This window comes from Vanellus vanellus (assembly GCF_965231255.1).
Source record: "Vanellus vanellus genome assembly, chromosome: 3".
Classification (NCBI taxonomy): Eukaryota; Metazoa; Chordata; class Aves; order Charadriiformes; family Charadriidae; genus Vanellus; species Vanellus vanellus.
This window is the reverse complement of record NC_138907.1, coordinates 23727940-23750432: the sequence shown is the minus strand read 5'-3', so window position 1 is coordinate 23750432 and position 22493 is coordinate 23727940. Positions and strand designations below refer to the sequence as shown.

At 43.1% G+C, this 22493-nt stretch overlaps 1 protein-coding gene across 1 annotated transcript in view; it reads left to right on the top strand.

Annotated features, from left to right (window-relative positions):
- Positions 1 to 21726, top strand: part of TGFB2 (transforming growth factor beta 2) — a 65465-nt gene extending 43739 nt beyond the window's left edge. Inside the window, exons 2-7 of the mRNA XM_082480169.1 lie at positions 1254 to 1417; positions 15933 to 16065; positions 16184 to 16294; positions 18628 to 18802; positions 19368 to 19521; positions 21487 to 21726. Coding sequence (XP_082336295.1) covers positions 1254 to 1417; positions 15933 to 16065; positions 16184 to 16294; positions 18628 to 18802; positions 19368 to 19521; positions 21487 to 21645 — 896 coding nt within the window. The 3' untranslated portion in view covers positions 21646 to 21726. The remainder of the gene's footprint in view (positions 1 to 1253; positions 1418 to 15932; positions 16066 to 16183; positions 16295 to 18627; positions 18803 to 19367; positions 19522 to 21486) is intronic.
- The last annotated feature ends 767 nt before the right edge of the window (positions 21727 to 22493 follow it).

The following is a 22493-nucleotide window of genomic DNA, read 5'->3' as shown; positions in this document are numbered from 1 at the left end:
TGCCACTGCATGGCAAATCCTGAGCTACGTGACTGGTGGGAAAACTTTGTGTTTTCTGATTACTATCTGAAGTCTTCCTGCTGGCGTGGCCCCAGGGAGGCCTGTGAGCTTTGCCTCCTCGGCTGAAAATCACCCCCACGCCCTCCAAATACAATTTCCCTCCTTTATTTTCTGTATCCACTTCAGTTTTCACGTGGTAAGAGAAGAGGAAACCTTTTCCTCAGTTTGAATGGAGATTTTCATCAGGGCCTCGGAGTCATTTTGTCTCTTCTCTGAGTTGGGCTGTGGAGTTGAGGAGGGCCTTGCCAGGCAGCAGGGCAAGGAGAGAGTCACACACACGGGATGGTGGTTGGGGTGCCGGGTTCCTCCTCCTGCTGCTGGTCAGGACGGGGGTGAAAGGCCTCAGGTGATTGCCAAACCCTTCAGGGTAACCCAGGTTGTGAAGAAGTGCTTCTCTGCTTAGCCTCTGTCAGGGTTTACAGCTGGGAAGGAGGAAGAGACTGTTTTAAAACCTAAACTGATTTATTTAACGCTGTTATTGAAGATTTGAGTCCATTTTTCTAACTGGTTTTTCTGCTTTCCCCCCAACGCATAGTGAGGAGTGGTTACGTTTATGGTTTTTACTGCTTGCAAGTGGTCAAAATGGATGTAATTCTGTTCATAAGGTCTACTATCTGCTTGCCTTTTCCCTCCCTTTCTTCTTCCTCTTCTCTTCCTGCCCTTGTCACTATAACCAGAATGAATATTTTGTTCAATAAAACCCTTAGATAACTAAATATGAAACAAAATCTGAAGCTGGCTAATTTATGTTCCGTATTCTGGGGGGAAATGGGCTTCAGAGAACATGCAGATCAGATGAGTTGCTGTTACTTGTGGTCCTAGCGGATCCTTGTGAACTCTGCAAGTCTGAAGGCATTTGCCAGATACCAACTGCTATGATTTTTTTCCCAATTTATAAGCATCCAGGATTTTCCACAACTGTTGAAAGAGGGGAGGTTTAAATGCATGACCTGAAATAGAGTTCAAAATAGTTGTTAAGCTGTATTAATACAGTATTCCTATAATCAAACACATGTTGGGTGGGTTGGTTTGGGGTTTTTTTTATTAAATTGCTAATAATATTAAATTGGCATTGGAAACTGAATCCTGCTACAGATATTTCCCGTACTGAGGCTGTCTTATGTTACACTGTTTGAAGGAACAATGTATTTTACCATTAAAAAAAATAATTAAATCACACTGCCTTCTTGCAGATGCCATCCCACCGAGCTATTACAGCCTTTACTTCCGAATCGTCAGATTTGATGTCTCGGCGATGGAGAAGAATGCCTCCAACTTGGTGAAGGCCGAGTTCAGGGTCTTCCGCTTGCAGAACTCGAAGGCACGGGTCTCGGAGCAGCGGATAGAGCTGTACCAGGTATGGTGGCACCTTGCACGCGTCAGGTCCCCGTCTTTCTGCAGCAAACCCGCCTTGTACCAATGTAGCAGGTGGAACAAACCACAGGGAGAAGCAATTGAGTCCCACCTTTCCAGAATAGACTCGTATTTCCTGTGCCTTTCTTAGAAAGGACTATTCAAAGTCATATGGAGCTGAAATGTGCAAACTTTTTCTAGCAATTGTGCCTGAGGACTGCAGAGTTTCAGAATATAACGATGAGTGACAGAACATGACATCAAACAAGTCATCTTCAGGATCTCTGTCTCACACCACCTTCCTGTACTGCAGTTTACATAGAAGTCAAATTTCTCTCTCTGCGTTCAGGAGAAGCCTGTTAACCATTCCTCACAGAAATAGTGTTGTTAATAATTGAGTTTCAAAGCTTAGCAGTTTCAGTATACTGTATAGTAGCCCAGGGGTTGAGGCAAGGGACTGGACAATTCAGTGTCTGAGGAGTGAGGAAAAAAAATGACCCCATGACTCTCTCACTCCCGAGTGTTGATAAGATTGATGTCATTTAATCTTTAAAGACTTCAAAGCCATTGAAGTAACTTATATCGAGTCTGTGCGTTTATGCAAATATTGTTTAGAGCATATCTCATCTAAAGCATAGTTGACTTTGCCAAGAAACACAGCGGCTCAGCTCCCAGCAGTTTTATACCGAGTAAAGCTCATGGTTGTTCCAGCAACCCGGGACTTGTTCTGCTGAAAACCCTGCCAGATAGGATACCACCTTGTAAATGCGCCCCTCTTTGGCTCTGTTTTTGCTGCCCTTATTATCTGTGCCTGAGTGCTGCCCTGGGTTTGCAGCGCTGTAGAGTGTGGGTCAGATCCAGTGGGTGCAAATTCGAGTTAGTCTTCTCCCTCACTTTCAATGTTCACCTTTTCCTGCCTGGTCTGGTCAAGTGCAAGCCAAACTTCGAGCAGAGAGGGGGGAATTTGGGTTCACACGCTTGCTGAAGTGACAGTATAAGCCAACCTTAGAGGCTGACGCCAGGAAAAGGTGCAGTGGACTGTTTAGACATTATTTAAATGTAAGAGAAGTGTGATTCGTAGTTGAATGGGGTTCAGGTCCACAGATTGGTCACTGGGTGTTTGCCTTCATGACTGCAACCTGGCTGCTTTCCTTCCCAGGGACAGGCTGGCAGAAGAGTCGAGTAAATAGTCGTTTGTTAAAAGAGAAAGCTGGGAATCTTTAACGAGAGTCACTGGTGTTGTCTATATGTAACAGCCACAGCAGAGAGTTACACTACGCGTCCCTGTGATGCTGCTACACCAGCCTGGTGAAGCGATTGTGTGTTCTGGCTTGACCTCACCGTTCAGACATCCTAAAAGGAGTTGATGGCGTCTGTGGGCTTTCTGTTGTTCTACTTTTGAGAGCCGTTAGTCAGCCGCCTGAAAGGAGTACAGCTGGGGTTGCCTGAGCTCAGTTCATTGCCTTTCCGTGTTTGAGGAACGTGGGACACAAAGGGTTCGGCAGAGGTAGGGGAGAAAGGGCCTTTGCTTGGCTGGGATTTCGCCTTGTGATGAGAAACAGCTGGAGCTTATTTGAGAGAGCCTGACTCCAGCAAGCCTGCGCCCGTGGAAATGACTGACACCTGCAGCCAGGGCAGGTACTTGGGTCGTTTAGATAAATATATAGCTGGTGAGGAAAGCAGTTTCTTTTTTAGGCTGGGTGGGGCACATTGAGGGAAGTGTTAGGTGAGAAATGAGTGCAGGTTATGGTAGGATTAGGTCTTTTCTCCACCAAGTAACGGGCAAGCCAAAGGCAGCAAGCTCTGAGTGTGTGTTTGTGCCAGGCCAGCTTTAGGCACGTTGCTTTGCTCCTTTGCCTGTAGAGAGGCGAGCTGCCTCGGGAGCGTTTCCCTTGCGGAGCACCGATTGAAGTGACAACAGCTGCTTGGTAGTTCCTCTCTCTGCTTTACTTCTTACAAGTTCCTGTAGCCGCCTTCTGCTGATTGTTTTTTCCCCGCTTTGGTCATATTTATGTCTTGCAGTCTTGTACGCAGCTCTCCCCAGATCCTTGTATGGAGGTATTATCTTAGCTCTGTGGTGGCCAGTCTGAACTGCATGCCTTCCTCGCAAGCAGCTCTCCTGGAGGAGCATCGGGGTCCCTAAATACCGCTGCATCTAATCACCATCACAAGGTGTGAGGTCAGCGTGCCAGTGTCCAACAGGAAAAGCAAAAGCAGGGAGAAATTGAAGAGGAGGCACCCGTGATCCTTATGGGTCCCTTCCAACTTGAGATGCTCTATGACGTATTGTAGGACAGTGCTATAGAACGCATCCTAAAACTTCGTATATGAATTTCAGAGGCTAGAAAGAAGAAAATCTAAGGAGCGGAAGATGAGGAAGGAGGCATTGGCGGCCCAGTGATGCTTGAGGAGCTTCAGGGCTGCGTAATGATAGATCAAAAGTGCAGATAGGGGTGTCTAGCAGTGAAGGAAGGTACAAACGTGGGAGGTAAAAGTGGAGAATGAGGAAGATGCTCATTTCTGTGGAAGTGGGAGGGGCAAATATGTTCTGTAAGGGCTGAAGATTTACTCAGGTATCTTTGCTTCCAGCATGAAAAGCCGTGCACGGAGAGCGAGCCTTGCAGAGGAGGTTGCTGGTGGAGTTGGCATGTGCAGCCGCTGTTCCTCCTCTGCGCATAAGCCCTCCTTCCTGTCTTGTGAGATACGTGCTGGGCTTGCCAGGGCTGTTGTGCCCAGAAGGAGTAATGTGGTTTTTCATCTTGCATAAGCAGTATTTAATTATGAGGGTTTTCTTTTTTTTTTTCCCCCTCCTACCAAGTTTTGGGTTGCCTAGTGTTTTGCTTTGTTGAAGAGATCTTCTTGATGAGGGTTTTTGAAATTCCTTTCATACCTGCAGTTTCAGGGAACGTTTTTCCCGTGTCCCCTCATCTTTCTCACTCAGGCAGTAAGAGAGCGGCAGAACTCTTCTGGAGAGAGTCAGAGCTCTCTTCTTGTCGTTCACTGGGAAAGTGGCTGTCCCTGAACACATGCAAGTTTCCTAACTGCTCTCCAAGAGCTCTCTGATGTAGTCCAGTTGCAGTTTAGTAGTAGTATATGTGCCACTGGTGCAGAAGGGACAATATTACTCTGAAGGACTATTTTAGGAGCAGTGAGAGACAGATGTGCAGGGTAAATGGAAAAAAAAAAAAAAGAAAAGGCAAGCAGAATATAAATATTTTGTTTCTCCTCCCGATTCTTTCTTTGTGTGGTCCTCTGACCTTACAGATCTACCCCTTAAAATGAAAAGAGAAAGGCAAGACTGCACCTTTTCAGCTAAGCTTTCCTGGGGCTATACTTGGCTCCCTTTTCCAAACCACATCAGAAAAGGACTCTGTGTTTTCCTGCAGCCCTTGTTTGCTCTGACTCCGGGACGGCCGTCTGGGGCTGCTTGGTGTGGCGAGCCAGGGCCATGGCCCCTCGCTCCCGGCCCCGCCGCAGCAGCAGCGGGACCCTGTTCCCACCTCGGAGGCAGGGCTGGAGCAGAGAGCACCCCGTTGTATTTATGCTGGGAGCGAGTGGTTGTGGATGTGTTTGACAGGTCTGCCGCCTCCCCCGGGTTTCTCGGGCAGTAGGTCCAGGAACTTAATTGTCATGCTGGGATGCGGCCGCGAAGCCAGTGGGCAAGTGGTAATCCCCGAGAGCAGGAACAGTTTCTTTAATGTCTGTTTTCACCCAGAGTACTTCTCTTGGTATTTAAGGATTAGTCAGCCACATCCGCCTGTTCCTGCGCAGATGGGAAGCGCAGTGCCCATAGTAAGTAGTCTTAGGATGGAAAATAATAGAACTCATAGAAGTAGGAATTAAGTTTCTTTTATAAGGCTGTTATAAAAGCTTCTGTCTCTTCTTGGCTCTGGTTAAGGGAAGCCACTGAGAATTAAATTCTTTAAAGGCACTGTCTGTTCTGTTGTTTCTTCTGCCTGAAAGTGAGGGTTACTCTACCGGTGGTGCTGCTGCTCATCAGCACGTTGGAGAGAGGGAAGCTGGAGGGAGGGAGGGAGGGAAGGAAAGAAGGAAGGAAGGAAGGAAGGAAGCAGTGTGACCTCAAACGCAGCAAGCGCTGTCCCGCGCTTCTCCTCCCGTCCTTCCACTGCACCGCGTTCACTCAATGCTCTTCTCAGCGTGCACCGAGACTTCAGAAAATATTAAGAGGATAAAGTACTTTGGGGGAAGGGAGGAGGAATAATATTAAATAAACAAGGTTTAGCATCCTCCAGTGGCCCTTGCTATGTTTTTAAAGATTTATGCCAAATGCAGGCTTTATTGGAATTTGATCAGATAAAGCTCAGTTGTTATGGGAATGTCTTTGTTCATCAGTTTTCTTGCCTGCTTTGAAGACTTCATCACATCTTTCTTTTATTAAGGTGCTTCTGTATTTATGAATAAAGTCCCTACACCCTTCAAAAAACAAGCTTGTATTTTATGAATGAGCATTCCAAAAAATAAATAGGTACCACCGCAAAGCTGGACGAGTGCAAACCCTCGCAGGGCGAAAAGCCGTTGTTCGGAGAGTGTTGTGGTATTGTTTTTAAGGTATTTTTATTATGCACAGACGGTCAAACAATAACAAGTAATAATTACTTCCTATGGAAGCAATGCCATGTTTTGTTAACACATCGTAAAGCATTGTGAAAAACGCAGCCGAAGTGCTGGTTTTTATCATCGTCGTTATCCACAGCTGCTGTGGGTGGGGTACCTGAGAGGCTGTGGATGTGGGGGGACGTACCACGGGATGTAACAGAGTACGGGGTTGGAGCAAACGAACGGCACCAGGTTAAACCCCGGGACGGGGTGGGGGGAGGCATCAGATTGCGATGAAGAATTGGAGGTAAGCAGGAACAGACCTTTGGTCTTTCCATGTTGGCAGGGCCCAGTCCATGCCAAGGGCTCCCGTGGAGCTAGCTTGGGGTCTAGGAAGAACCGTCTACCCTCCAGACAGTGGTAACCCCCGTGTCTTTAAGGGCCTCTCTCCTTGCTTGGAGGTATGAGGAGGAAGATGCTGTGGAACATATTACCCCATTATAAGTCAGATTTAAATTTAAACCACAGTCGGTTATTCAAATACTTTAAATTCAGACAGTGTTTTGTCTTGTTTTTCAGTTAGGGAATACGTTTAGAGCGAGCTACTATAGATTTGGGCCAAATCTCCGCGGTGCAAATCTGAGGCAATTTACACTGACTGCAGCAGAGCTACTCCAGCCTGATCTCTGTATAATCAGGAGCAGAGGGGCCTTCCTCTCTTTTCTTGCCAAAAAGTGCCGTCTCTAATGCCACGGAAGAAAAAAACAGGAAGCAGGATTTGTGGCTGTGAGCTGGCGCAGGATGTCTGTATTACAGATATCACCTGGGGCATTTGATTTTAATTGACTGCCGTTGCTGTGACCCACATCTAAAGTAGTATATTTGGATCTCACAACTTATGTATTGCTGTCCTGAAACCAGACTCTTGTGATCTGAAAGGTTACAAGGTTATGTTAAATGGCAAATGTAGAGTGCTCTTTGAAGTGCCAAACTCGGTATAAAGTGTGGATCTAATAACTTTCTACTATACCAACCTCCTCCTCCTTCTCCAGCCCCCTCAGCAAAAGCTCAGGACCAGAGGAGGTTAATTTGCAGTGTATTTCAGTCGACTTGCTGCTTTCTCCTTCTTTCCTTGTTCCAGAATCCTTTTTTTTTGTTGTTGTTTGTTTGAAATACCGTATGGCCTACAAAAAAAAGTTAGTACGCCGGAGACCATGTATAGAGTACCTTTCGCAAATAATCTGTGCCCGTGGATGAGAGGAAGTATTTATCACTGTGTCACATTCACTGTGATTTGAGAACTTCTCTCAGACGCAGCCACCTCTTGCCAGGAACAGAGCGGTTATTGAAGATGACTTGAAGAAGTTTATAATAACCCCATTAGCTACTGGCACGAGCCAGCGTGTGCTCCCAGCTCGACACTGCTGCGCGTAGAAATGTGGGGCACTGAGCTGATAGATTTATTGCCGTTTGCGGTGCCTGTACATTATAGGGAGTGTAGGAATGCAGGACATGGGTCGGAAAACAGCTGCTGCAGCTGCAGCGCTTTGGGCTGCAGTCTGGTGGGATAGCCAAGCCTACACGAGCTAAGACATGAGCAAGTTTTAACCAAGCACTGCAGCATGGTAGTTACTGGGCTGAGGAACACCAGGTTGGCTCGCTGGTCTTGTGCTAGGGAGCCCGTTGGAGGAGGGAAGGTAATATTGCTGTTTTGGGGAGGTGTAGGAAACAGTATGAAGCTTTATTGGAGAGAAGCCTATATGAAGAAGAATAGGTGGTGGAAGAAAATGGAGGAGGACCAGAGTGGTTTGGGTGGAAGCCTGTAGGAGGTGGCAAGAGAAGACCAAAAGGAGAATTGTGACTTACAGACAACAGTGCAGGCAAGAGGAAGGGAAGGAAGAGCAATGACTTGCAGTAGAAGACAGCATCTTAGAAGAAGCAGTAAGTCCAAATATTCAGACAGCAATGACAGTTGCGTACCAAAACATCGCAGTAAAATGCATGTTAACATGAGATATGGCTGTCAGGGACAGGACCGAGGAAGAGGAAGGGCTTGGGAGACCTGTGCTTAAAGGGGAGATGAACACAGGAGTACCCTGTAGGATCTAGGGGATTTGGCCAGAAGACAGGAGAACCCACTCTGTTTTTGTTGACTTTGGCTCCTCTTTGTTGATATTTTAATAAAACATAACGTGCCTCCGGCAAGTTAAAGCTAAATGCTAGATAAGTTTACAGGATTTTTTTGTTTTGCTTCATTTTATGTAAAATCTTTCTTTGGAGCTATCTTAAAATCTCCTAAACGGCAGGAAATTGCATTCAATATTTCAGAATCTTCCAGGAGAAGGACCCCAGACCCTTCGTTCTCATTTATTGCTTATACAATACAGAGTCTTCTGCCTGCTTAAGCATAAATCAGATTGAACGGCCTCAGGGCTGTATCCCCAACTTAACTGCACATGTATCTTCAGGGGCAGGAGGAAGGCCCTGCTTGGGGAACAAACGGAGAGGAAATCCCTTCTCAGGATCCATTCTCTTCTCAGAGCTCATCCCCTCACCACAGGGCGATGCAATGAGTCAGTCACAGCGATTCCATGACATACTTGACTTCCCCTCCCTTTTTGACCTGCTTTAGCCGCTCATCTCTTTATCCCCCTCACGCTACTCCTTCTTTTACCTTTAAGCAAGGAGCAGCCAACACTGTAAGAGAATCCTGCTGCAGCTGTAGCCCATCCAGATATAAAAGGGGTTGGGTTATGTGTGCAATATGTTCTTTTTATTTGCAAGTTTGCATGAAGAACGTGTCTGGCAAGTCCTGAGCAGATGGATCAGAGAGCTGTGGGTTTTTTTAAAACTTTGGCAAGTACTCCATACCTTTGTATTTTGGCAGGAACTCTGCATCTCATATACTAGTCTCTAAAGATTCTGCCCTCAGTTTGAGCCTGATTCGGAGACCTTTGCGAGCAATGGAAAGACTTCCATTGATAAGCAGGGGGGCTGTAAAGTCCTTTTAACTCATAGCACTGAAGGCAGAGTCTGAATTCCTCTTTTGCAGAAGTGGTCACAAGAAGAGCTTGAAAATTCACACTGAGAATTTTTGAAAAAATACTCAGTCAGTCTTTTGCACTAGTGATAAGAAGCAGCTAAGATTTTGATAGCCAGTAGGCTCCTAATTATCTGGCAAAAGGTACTATATGGAGGCTTTGTATTTTACACCGTATGTTTCCACAAATAATAAGTAAGAAACTGGAGAGGTTCGCAACAGAATTAAGGGTTTGCTTATCCTTGTGTTGAAGATAAATCAAAGACCTCAAACTCAACCAAGGAGTGAGAAAGGAATGAGAATTAGCATGGTCATTTTTTAACTTTAAGCTTCAGAAAGGGCTGGATGAAGTCCTTGAAAGCTGTCTGAGGAGACCTTTGAAATCTGGAACCAGGCAGCGAGTGAATCTTTCAGTAGGGTGAATAGTATGTAAGAATTTGGAAACCACAAGTAGCTGCATATGCAGACCTTGGGAATCTGGTGATTCCACTGCAGAGGGCTAGGCTGGAGTCTCCCGCAGATTTCTTCTAGTTCAGAAGAGGTTATCCTAAACGGCAGTTTTCAGCCATGATGTTGCGCATAGCTGAACTTATCTCTGCTCTGATGTTAACCAGCATTAGCACATCATTTACCACTGGATCTCATTGTTTGGCCTTATTTACTTTGAGCTTACAAGTACATGTCAGGTTATTTCCATTATTTTAAAAGGCCCTTGAAGTTCCAATGGAAACCATGGATAATGACTGATAAGTAAGAGAAAGATTAGTGAGCCTGCCAAGATGTTGTAATACACAAGAACATCACAGTAGTCTGCAATGACAGAGAAGAGAAGGGAAGGAAGGAAGTTATCAGGGAGCCAACAGCATCTGGAGGGAGGAGATCAGACAGTCCAGAATGAATGGAGAGGAAAAACAGATTAATAGCAGGTTTTTACAAGATAATGCCATATTTACTGCTATTAAGCGATTGCAGAACCCACACTGGCTGACAGCAGTGACCATCTCAAGTCCCAGGGCTATGCAGCAGACAGGATAGATATTTTTAAGTGACCATATGATCTTCTTATTATGTTTTAAAAGTTCATCAACTCCTTTTAAGAAACTGTAAGTTGCCAAAAATATTTCCTAACAGTTGGTTACTGTAAATCTCAAACCCAGCTAGAAAATGCCCTTGTTATTCCTAAAGCTCGGCCTTTGATGTGTGCCTAGGGTTTTCTTAGCTGCAGCAGATGTATGTCATCGATGCATCAGCCTGTGTATCTTCACTGCTGAACCACATTCAGTTTTTTGGTCTGTTTGTTTGTTCGTTTGCTTTCTGGGGAGGTGATGAATTTATTGGCCAAAACTATTCCACTGTAAATTATACTTAATTGTAATTTTTCTATTCTTCTGCATCTGCGGTAACTATAGGAGACTAGAAGTAATTATTGGCCAGACTGTCAAATCTGAAATAAACTAGGAAAGTCACTGTTCTGGAGCTCTAGTTACTTGAAAGAACCAGCGTGTCTTTCTGTCAAGTTTTTTCCTTTTATGTGTGTAATGAGTCATGAAGACGGGCTGTTCTGGCGTCTGCTCTCAGTGGTTATTGTCTAGAATACATACACTAATGTCTTCATTCAGTTATCCCCTGCTTTAGCTGCCTGTATATATGAGAAGGGGAGTAGGCGAAGGAAAATTTGAGCAAAATAATTACATTTCTATTAACAGAGTCTTGGGTTTTGGAGGTTTTTGGTTTTGTTTTTGAACCAGTAGAATTACACTGATGCTGAATGCTGCTGCTCTGCTTATGTCAGCCTCTGATGTGCTCCATTTTTTAAAGAAGCCACGTTTCTGCTAATTTTGCAAACATTCTTCTTTGTTTGTTATCATGAATTATATAGTGTTCTCAGTGTACTTTACAGTTTATAAAATACAGACTAAGACAATCCTTGTCCTTATTTTTATACTCAGAACTGTGTGACAGTTACTTGAGAGTATAAACGTGTGTGCATATAAATGAACAGTTTCATCCTCCGGTATTGTAATGAAGATTTTAGCTACTTAATACTTAAATTTTAAAAAATTATATCAGATAATGCTCTCCAGTTGATCTTAAAAATAAGCATAGCAGGTGGCAGAAGTAATTCAGAGATCAGTATTTTTTGGAAACTCGCTTGTCATTCTTCTGAAACCAGTTAGTGACAGACCCAAAGCTTTTCACCGTTGAATGCCCTGGTCATGGTGATTTGGGATATGCTTCCAAAGCAGCATCATGGTCCAGCCTCCTCTAACGGACGAGGAGGAGCACAGACAAATCCCTGTCAGCAGAGCAGAGGGTCTCCCCCTGAAGACTGAGCAGAATGCCTTTGCAGAACCAATGAAGAGCAGATTTCAACAGGATTTATAAAATACCAGAAATCTGGCAGGCCTGATGAGGGTGGCATGTGAGTGCTGTCATCACCAAGATTCCCGAGTGGGCTTCCTAAACATGTGTAGCTGTACAAGCAAGAGGAACGCTTTGTTTGCCTGTCTGGCTGCTTCATGAGCCCTCTCCTGCGATTAACTGCATTATTCGTATATTCACATGTTTGTTTTGCCTTGAACTGCTGGCAGTGGCTGCATGTGTGTGATATCTGGAGTTCCTCCATAGGTATTTGTAAGATATTTTTTTTCCCCGTGTGTTTTTAAGAAGGGTCAGAATAGAAAAAAAAAAAAATGATGAGGGGAAGGTTAGCAGTTCCTGTAGAAAATGATAGCTAGAAGGCAGGGCTTAAGTGTACAAGATACTTTGTCAGGAAGAGATTAGCAAGAATTTTGGCTAACTATGTGATTTCCTGTGAAAGGGAGGAATCCCATACAAAAAGAGGGTAGTCAAAACCAAATTGTTCTTAGAATTTCGAGCATTGCTAGTGGATGGAAATTACTCTGCAAACTGAGCGAGAAGTCTGCTGGATAACCTTTTGGTAACACTTCTATCTATTCAGCTCGTCCTCATGTAATGTGATCACATGCATATGTTCCCAGCGTAATCCTTCATTAGAAAAGGCAGAAAAAAAGAAAATTAGAAAAATGCCTACATTTCGAAGGCATTATAGCTCTTTGAAAGCGAGACCAAATAAACAGATATACCTGGAAGAACATCCCCATGTTCAGAAGCTGCAGAGATTTTGCACAACCTGAATTTCGAGTTTGTTGATTTTGAGCTTTCACTCCCGCGTGTGTGAAGGCGTGCACGCTCACACCTGCACACGTGCAGCTGCTGTGCATCGCCAGCTGCTTGTGCATGCAGGTGTGCAAGCGTGTCGCTCGTAAGTGAGGGAGTTGAGGTTGTGTGTGTGTGGAAGCTCTGCCTCCTGCTCGTGCAAGTGATTGACTCCGTCATCTCTACATGCGGGTGGTGATGCACGGTACTCCCCCTACCCCAAAAGCCCTAACCATCCATGCTATGACCCGTAGGCATGCCAAACTCTTTCTGCCTCTCTAAGAGGGAGTGTTTGGATGAGGTGCCAGAAGGAAATGAGAAAGGATTAAAGGAGAAGTTTAACTCAGTCTTCTTTCTCTCCTGTGGGGTTTTTTTCCCCTTGTCTTCTGTTAATATTTTTAGTACACTGAAAGCTCTTTTGCACAAAGACCTGCTTTTTAGGCCTTCATTTAGCTCCTGCAGATACAAGTTGTGCAGCAACATTTCTGATAACAGTGTTTGATGTGGTTGCAGTGGGCTAAGGATAAAGGTAAGGCAGTGTTTATAGGCATGGAAAGGCAATGTTTATAGGTAAAGGTAATATCTCTTCTAAGACCAATCAGTATAGATGGAAGAAGTAGACACGCTTTCAAGCACAAGAGCTGCGAGGCACAGAAAAGGCTTTTCTTCTTTTTTTGCAATGAAACTAGTTGATGTAGTAGAAAGAAAACATTGGAAGTACTGAAAGAGAAGTTTTTTGGTGGGAATGTAGGCTTGAGGGTGTATTGGAAGAAAAAGGTGTGTTGCTGATGGGGAAGGTAAGACCAGAAATGTAGTGCAAAGTACAGAGAAGCAAGCCCAAGGGGGAGCATGGCAGAGAAAACCTAAAATGCTTATCTCACCTAATAATTTCTGGAAGACTCATTTGAAGAACAAATTGTAGCTGTGAAAATTTCTGATAGGTTCCTAGAAAAAGTCCACTTTGTTTGCCACCATGTAGAGTGCCATTGCTTCAGTGTGGATGCAAACATAGAATGCAGTATAGGAAAAGAAGTAAAGAATCCTTTATCAGTTTATTTTGTGGGAGGAAATAGACTCTGAGGATCCAGCCTAGGATTTTGTTATCCATTAGCTTTCCACACTTGAAATGATGCAACAGAAGAAGCAGGAGAAAATGGAAATGGTGAAGCTAGAAGATCGTTCTTGCTTACAAGCAATCAGGTTGTTAAGATCATTCACCACCCTAACACCCTAAAGATAGTCAGCCCAGGAGAAGACATGCTAATTTCACTAGGTATGGCACTCATCACACTTAACAGCCTTTAAATTAAGAACCGCTAGTGTCTGTTTAACCCTTGATGTCAGTTGTGAAAATTATGCCATACTTAGTTTGTGGCTTTTTATCTCATTCTTCATAATTTTCTTCCTGAGCATGCAGCATAAACAATATGGAGAGAAGCCTTACTTTCAGATGTCATAGATACCATAGTATAGACAATACCTAGTTCTCATAATCTACAGTGCCTGCTCTGTCCCACAGTGCCCTACAGTTTTGAAAACTGCAGACACTTTCCTTGTCATTCGGTTCATCGTTGAGGATGGATGTTCTTTGTACCATTGGATACGTGCAGTGATGATTTCTTGCACTTTTACAAATACCTTTCATGCCAGGTATACACTGCCGGCCCTCGACTTTGTCTTTTGGTAGCAATGGGATTGGGATAAAGACGTTTTATTTTAGATACGAAGGCACAGCTGAGTCTTCAGAACATATCTAAGACCAATTATAGTTAACATCAGGAGATTGCTTTTGGCACAGTACTTACTTTTAGATCCTTAGATCACTGCCAAAACTGAGGTATGCAGTTTCTGGAGTCTTTGGAAAGATATGACTGTGCAGAAAGGAAGAGAAATGAGCCAAGTTCTTGTGTCCCATTTGCCTCACATACCCCCACCCCAACACATCTTTGCAGAATGACAGCTGCATTACATCCTCAGAAACACTTGAGCTGACCTGATAAAGACCAAAGGGAAGGCAAAGTTATATTTGTACTTCACTGGGACTTTCCCAGCATTGATTACTGATTCTCTCATCCCTCTGGCACTTCTGAACAATGGTAGTCCCCTTGCTGCTGCCAGACTCTCTGTAAACAGTTGTTCAAACACTTTGTTTGAAGGTTGCCTCATAAAAAGGAGTCCCAATGTTCCGTGTCCGAGCGCCTTCAGTTCCTACTGGAAAACTCAGCATCGCCTACTAGGGGCACTTAGTAATTTGCTGGACGGGAACCAACATCTTCTCACGTCTTTTTGCTAAATGTGTTGATTAGAAGGAAGGCAAAGAGCGTGTCATGCTGCTGTTGTTCCCATAAGACAAATGCTGTTTTGGGAGCTGCACGGTTGGCCTTTGAGGAGGCCAGGACTCCCTTGAAATAAACAGGGAGACTCTGCATGTTGGACGGAATCTGGCCTTTTCAAGCCTTCTTTCTGATTAACTATGAAAAGCCTAATTTTATCATGATGACATAATTTCACACCTCTTTTGAAATATTTTTCTTTACACATATTATGCAGTTTCACCATTGTTTGATTCCAGCAGCATTTGCTAGATGTCAGGTTGGTCTGGGCTGAGAAAATAGGAGGAAACAATGAGACATTGTCAGTTATTCATTTGGAGATGGACTTGGATGGTTAAAGAGAGGAAGAACACGAAACAACGTATGAAGTCGCACGGCTAGCATGCCAGAAGTTACAAAGTGGTGTTATCGTGTGGTATCTTGATTGGTGTTGACTTAACGTTGCATGGCATTCCAGCTTCCTGCATCGCAAAACTATCAACATAGTAATAACCAGGAAACCAGAAACCCGTTAGCAGCCAGAAGTCCGGTTGTTTTCATCCTAGAGTTAGGGTAAATAATAGCAGGCTATGCTTGTATGTGGGAAAGCACTCGCTGAATTGTTTAGATAGGAGGAAGGCTGGGGGCACTTGAAATTCTAGGCACTCGGTGCTATGTCTTGAGAGGGAGGGGCTGGCTGGGTTTTGTACAGGTATTTTTTTATTGCATGCTCAGCAGGAAGAGTTGCTGAAACTTTTGACACAAACACAAATACAGCAGGCATCAAAGTTTGGGTGGAAGCAGCATCGCCTGTTGCACAAATGCATGTGTGGTCATGATTCACCCCAGGCTGTCTCTGCATGCCCCCACCGTTACCTGTATGGACAATAACTTTTTTTCTGTTTAATGTATGACTCGTACCTGAAGTCAGAGGGAAGGCTGGAAGCATGAATAAGGCAATACCATACAGATTAGTTATGAGTGAGCATTATAGTATCTTCAGCGTGCAGACTACATTATACAGGCTTTACTTTAGCATCTGGTATTACACTCTAACCAGTGTAAGTATTGCTGAAGAAGGTAAAATAGCCTCTTTTGATGTGCCAGTTACTATGGTCTCTTGACCACTTGTGTTGCAGGACAAGTTTTCAGGGCAGTCTTTCTGTGTAATTTCTCTTAGGAACGAATATGTGATGGCATGTTTTGCTTGGGAGCGTAAGCTGATTTCATTAGGGTGTTTTTATATCAGCTCTCTCTCCCTGCATGCCCTAAGAACATTCGTTCTGAAACCAGGCGTGAATGTACATCTGCTGCATACAGGTTTGAGCTGTGATAGGGATTTTTCTGCTATTTTATAATGTTGGTGGTTTATGTAATAAAAAACAGGTAAATGTTAACCTGTAGGCAATTATATTTGTTGTTTCTCACAGGTTCTAAAATCTAAAGAATTATCATCACCAGGACAGCGCTACATCGACAGCAAAGTAGTTAAAACAAGAGCTGAAGGAGAATGGTTATCTTTTGATGTCACTGAGGCAGTACATGAGTGGCTCCATCACAGAGGTGACAACAAGTGCTCTTTGCCTTCACTCCTGCCCCAACTGCTCCTCCATTAACTCAGCAGTATTTCAGGGTCATTCCATGTGTAAAAACCAACTCCACTTACTTTTGTGTTTTGCAGACAGGAACCTTGGATTTAAGATAAGTTTACATTGTCCATGCTGCACCTTCGTGCCTTCCAATAATTATATCATCCCAAATAAAAGTGAGGAGCTTGAAGCAAGATTTGCAGGTAACGAAAGAAAAAAAACTTTTTAAAATGTTGTGGTACTTACTAATTGAGGGGGGAAACAAAGAGCCATTACTGCCTCTCTAAATGACATTCAGCTGATTGATTGAAAATTTGCTCATTTGAGACTCTTGATTATCAGCTGGTAGGAAGTGGTATTGAAGGCACAAGGGTAAAATTAGATCAGCTGAACTATTCTGAAAACAGATGGCATGAGTAAGCCATCTTATTCCAGGTATGCTGCTTCAATGTCCTTAAGTGTCTGTGCTACAGTTTGCAGCATGCACACTGCATATACATACCATTTCGGATGTAGGGAAGACTCTTGTACAGTAGACCATCCACTGCTGGATAGTCATGAGAAAAATTGCCAAATATTTTCAAAATAAACCCTTTGACTGCTGTCCATCCTTGCACTGTAACGGTTCAGGCTTAGTAGAGAAGACTACTGCTGGAAAGTTGAATCAGGGTGGTGTTTAACTCACACGTAAGCTGCTTGCAGTAGACATGTGTGTGAGCATGGTGCGTTTTATGAGCATTAAACAGCACTTGTGGCAAATTTCCAAACTATACATAAGGCAACAGTTGTCTGCTTTGCTTGCAGAAGAACCTTCCTTTGTCCTCATGAGTGTAGAGGGTCCCAGTCTTTGTAAGGACCTGCACATGCACTTGCAGCTCTTCAGGCACCCTAAATATCTCCAGCTATTTTTTTTTTTTTCCTCTGGTCATATCAGTAATACTTTAACTTATTCTGAACAATGGCATCAGTCACTTTGGGGAGAGCTGAACAATTGGTGCCAGGCTTGTATAAATGTCCTACAGCGTTTTACTGCCGGCATGTTATGGGTTGAAGAAACAGCAATGGTGTGCCTGTCTATGCTCTTCCTAATTCCAGCAGCAGAAGTCTGATTCTCAGGTGAAGTCACCAGAACTACATTGGTTAACATTGATTATCTCTATATATCTACATTGGCACGTAGAATTTATTGTAACATATTCATATATTAGTTACACAAAGTATTTTTTTATGCTGACAGTTCGCTTGGTAAAAACTTAGAGATTGGATTGAGTGGCATTAAAAAATAAACAGCAGTGTGTAGTTAGGGTTATGGGTATATGTGCTTCTTATGGACAGCAGACAAGGTGATATAGAGTAAATATATCAAGGTCATATAAGCTCCCTTGTGTTTTTAAGCCATTCAAGTTTTGGTTTCAAAAAGGGAAATGTTATTTAATTGACCGTGCTCTAGTTATCATCCACCAGTACATATAAAATTATGGCTGTATTAGAACCAACACAAATTCTGTTTATACAGTTCTCATTTATTAAAGTATATCACGATTTGGTTCATTTGTTTTCCAAGGATTTGGCTATATTCCTTTTTAAGTATTAAGTTTGTCTAACCATTGTTTCACTGCATTGGAATTTTTTGTCTACGTAAATACATGTACTGTACATATGATTAAAGCCATTGTGTGTGTTTAAAAAAATGTTGGGATGATATTTGGTCACTGTAATTGCAAATGTTACAAAAAGAAAAGTGTATCTTTTTATATAGCAGTATCTGGTTCAGGAGGTTAATTTTCAAGAGGTTTTTAGCAACAGGAATAACATGAGCTGTTTGGACTCCTAGGAAAGGCTAATACCTTGAATCTTTTCCCTGTGCTATTGCCATCATAAGAAGCTAGTAAGGCAGTTAGTGTTTCAAGAGAAAATACAAAATGTGAGGTCATTGATTGCCACTTCAAGAAGAAATATTTTGATCAGTGTCCTTGCCATGACCATACAAAAGAAGGGGCTAGAATAACTGACTTGCTGGGAAAAAATAGCAGATTTAAATAAGCTGGCAATGGTAGACAGAGAATTTACAAGCATTAGAAAGAGGTAAATGGGATTGATAGAGAAAACCAATGGGATGGAGTGGGAAATGCAGGTGAAGTTTCCAGAGCAGCTTTAATGGTATTACAAGGTTTTAAAAAGTACATATCTGTGCATGCCTGAAGCGAAGTGACAAAAGCATCGCTGCTTGGGGGGTTTGAAACTAAGCATCTGACTGAAGTAATCTTTCCTGTTACTCATTTCAACAGCTCTGGTAAATGTACTGAAATGCCATTAAATGGCTGTGAATGTGGGAGGGCTGATAGAATAGATAGCACGAGAACTGTGACTGTCTTAGGGATCTCAGGTTGAAATTTGTCCCCAGTTCCCCAGTAAACATGCTCAGCTGACGCCATCTTTGCCCAGTTTCTGAGAGAATTTTTTTAAAGACATGGTTTATTTAATTTGTGAAGAAAAAGCAACACAATGTTTATCACCAAAAATGTATTTTTTGAAGGTATTGATGACTACACATATTCCAGTGGTGATGTGAAAGCTTTAAAGTCCAATAGGAAAAAATACAGTGGGAAGACCCCACATCTTCTGCTAATGTTATTACCCTCCTACAGACTTGAGTCGCAACAGCCCAGTCGGCGGAAGAAGCGTGCTCTAGATGCTGCCTATTGTTTTAGGTAACTATGTGTCCCTATTCAGTATACTTACACAGTAGTACCAGCCTGTGAGGTGTAATGGAGTTGCTTATCGTGTTTCTGTACGGGTGGCATTTATACAGGGCGCAGACCCACGGGGTCTGCGTGCAGCAGGTATCTCCCCAGCGGTCTTCAATCCCGCAGAGGCAGTGGCAGATGAGGAAGCTTGTGGCCTTAGAAAGCAGAAGCTGAGTTCCATCTGGGAGGATGCCCAGACTCATCAGCCCCATAATTGCAGCCAAATTATCACCTCCGCTGTACTCACCTACTCAGAAAGACCACTGGAGGCCACTCAGAAAGGACCTGGAGAAAAATACTTACTAGTCCTCCAGGGAAACCGTTAGCTTTGTCCGTATAAGCTAGTCCTGCCATGACTGTCTGATTTGTTACAGTATAAGCTACTATTGATGTGATTTGGTTGTGAATTTTTGGGACTCAGACTTGCCTGCCTGTAAAGCATCATTCAGGGATCAAGCAACTGGATAATTTTTGCTCCTCATGTTGTCTTTCTTAAGACCAATGCGTTTGTCTGTATTTTATTTCCCAGGAATGTGCAAGATAATTGCTGTCTGCGTCCACTTTATATTGACTTCAAGAGGGATCTTGGCTGGAAATGGATTCACGAACCTAAAGGATATCATGCTAATTTCTGTGCAGGAGCCTGCCCATATTTATGGAGCTCAGATACTCAGCACAGCAGAGTAAGTAATGATTTTGCTAATTTTCAGCTTCTTTTTTATAACTGCAGGCTGAAATATGTTTCTAGGACTGACATCAGCACCAGTGCCCCAAGCTTGCATTTATTGTCTCAATAACTAAGGATGATGAAATATGGCCCAATAGAGGGTCTCGCACATGTCCTGAAGCTAATGTTGAATTGGTAGGAACGTATTGGACCAGAGATATTTTTTTTTTTAATGTGTCCATCAGTATGACGTATGGACGGATTGAATGCTTTTTGTGAGTACGAGCTTGGTGTAGCTTTGGGAGGCTTCCTGGGAAGGGACCTCTCGTTACTGAGCATGAGTGGAAGATGGCCCAGTGACTTTGGTCAGCAGACGCACTGAGGGAGGTGCTTTCAGAGTAACAAAAGGGCTGAGTCTTACCACCTCGTTATCACCTACTTTTATGACCTGCCATTTTTCATTGTTACTGATATGCTTCCATGCTGATTTTCATGAAAATGTACTGATAGATGTGCTTGTTTCACTTCAAAACACGTATTCATTCTTGTACTTTGAAAATTTATATGTGAAGGAGGAGCTTTGTGTCTGGGATGCCGAAGAACTGATAGTTGTCCGAGATGGGACTTTTTGTTTTATGGATTAGATGTGGCACTTTAACCAGCTGCCTTAGGATGAGTAGTATTCTGCTGAAAAGTGCTTATTTCTCTCAGCTGTCAATAAGGATGTCTAGACAGTAAATGCAAGAGGCAGACATTTGCATCGCAGTCGTCATAAAGTAAGAGTTTCGCCCTCAGCTCCATAGTAAGAATGATGTCTCCCATTTTTCAAGCTTCCCTTAAAATACCAGATCAACGTCAGCCAGCAGGGCAGCGTCCAAGGGCTTTGCCTTTGGTCTGTAAAGCCACAAAAGCGTGTTCTTCCTGATCTTATAGACCCAGGTATAGATATCCTCTGTAGCTTTGACTGGCTTTGGCATTGCGCTATTAGCAATGTCATAGAATCATAAAATGGTTTAGGTTGGAAAGGACGTTGAAGATCATCGAGTTCCAACCCCCCTGCCATAGGCAGGGACACCTCTGTCAGCAGGCAGAGGTATAAATAAGGTAAGTATGTTTCCTTGCTGGTGTGGAGTAGTAGTGTACACAGTTTGGAGCAGCACTTGTTTTTAAAGGAAAGAGGAAGAATAACTGTCATGGTCACAAATATGTGGTTTGGATAGTTGCCCAAGGAGTCAGAAGTTGCTTAATAAAGTAGTTAGTGTTGCTGTCCTGAACAGATCTTCTGTCTCTCTAAGCTGTAAATGTTGTGTTGAAGTTCTAGGAAAAGGTCACTTGGTGTTTGGCTAACACATTAATGGCATCCTCAGAAATACCTGTGCATCATCGGTGGGTAACCCCACATACTTCCCTTGCAGAGAACCACGCGTACGAATCCAACGTGACATAAAGCACCAGTGCTGCTAACTTCACCGCAGCTGATTCTCAACAGGAGTAACTGCAGCTCTAGTCCTGGTCCTTGCAGGGTGGCACTAATGGACTCAGCAAAACGCAGCCAGAGAGGAAAAGCAGAGGCGTGCTTATGCTCCGAAGGGCTCTCTTCTCCCTTTGGTGTACTTGTAAAGCCAAAACCCTGTAACATCGAATGGCAATCTGAAGACACAGATGAAAACCTTTAAGTGTCGTCTTTCCATATCGATACAGTCCGTGTGTTGATTCAAAGGTTATGCTTTCAAGGCAGGCTCCGGGCATGTGCCTGTATAAGACTGTATAGATAAAACCTTAGGAAACTCAGGCAGATTGTGACACCAGATTGAACTGGAGAAGCATTAAAAATACTAAAATCCCGGGATCTTCATACTGCTTTCAGTGGGCTTTCTCTCAGGCGTTGTGGGAGGAAGCGGTGCAGAAAGGAATTTGCTCTGCAGTGGCAGGAAGGCAGAGATAGCTGTCTTAATCTCTCTTTTTCCCTTTCTCCTTCTAGGTACTCAGCTTGTATAACACCATAAATCCAGAAGCTTCTGCTTCTCCGTGCTGCGTGTCCCAGGATTTGGAACCCCTCACCATCCTCTACTACATTGGCAAAACACCCAAAATCGAACAGCTGTCCAACATGATTGTAAAGTCTTGCAAGTGCAGCTAAAGGATAGCCCTGAAACAGCATGACGTGTGTGTATTAAAAAAAAAAAAAAAAAAAAAAAACAAGGAAGAAAAGAAAGAGAGAGCGAGAAGGAAAGAAAGAAAAATGAAACCCCAGGTTCATCAGTGTTAAAAGAAAAAAAAAAAAAGAAGAAAAAAAAAGCGGTACTAGTCTGAACTGTTTGAAAGTTTGGTTTGTTTTGTTTTTTAAACTGGCATCTGAAGCAAAACATTGAAGGCCTTTATCCTACATTTCACCTACACATAGTGTGAGATAGACAAGAAGCAAAGTTAAAGAAAAAAAAAACCTTTTAAAAAATAAACACTGGAAGAAATTTGTTAGTGTTACTATGTGAAAGGAAAAAAACAGGAAAATCCCATGAAGTGGAGTTGCTGTATCTGTCCCGTGCCTTACTTGATCTCTCTGTATTGTTACGCAATAGGCATCCTACCCATTCCTCTTAGTTGTAGAGTTAACAGTGCATTATTTATTTGTGTGTAAAAACTATCAAATGAATGTTTCCGTATCGCCATTGGAAAAAAGAAAACCAGCCAATGTGGACAAAGTGGAGACCAAATAAGCTGCCAGAAATACATATAAAGCCTAAAGGAACACAAGTTCAAAAGAATCAGAAAAGTAATGGTTAGTTTAGTTCAATTAAAATAGAAATCAGTTATTACATTATTGAGAAACTCTGCCTTTAAAATACCTTTTTTTTCATGCCAGCTGCCTAGAGAGGCTTCTTGTAAGGTCTCAAACCCTTGTTTTAAATACTGAATAATTTACTAATAAAGGACACTCTGTTTCAGTCTCAAAGACAAGTCTATAAGATTTTTTTTTACTGTAAATGA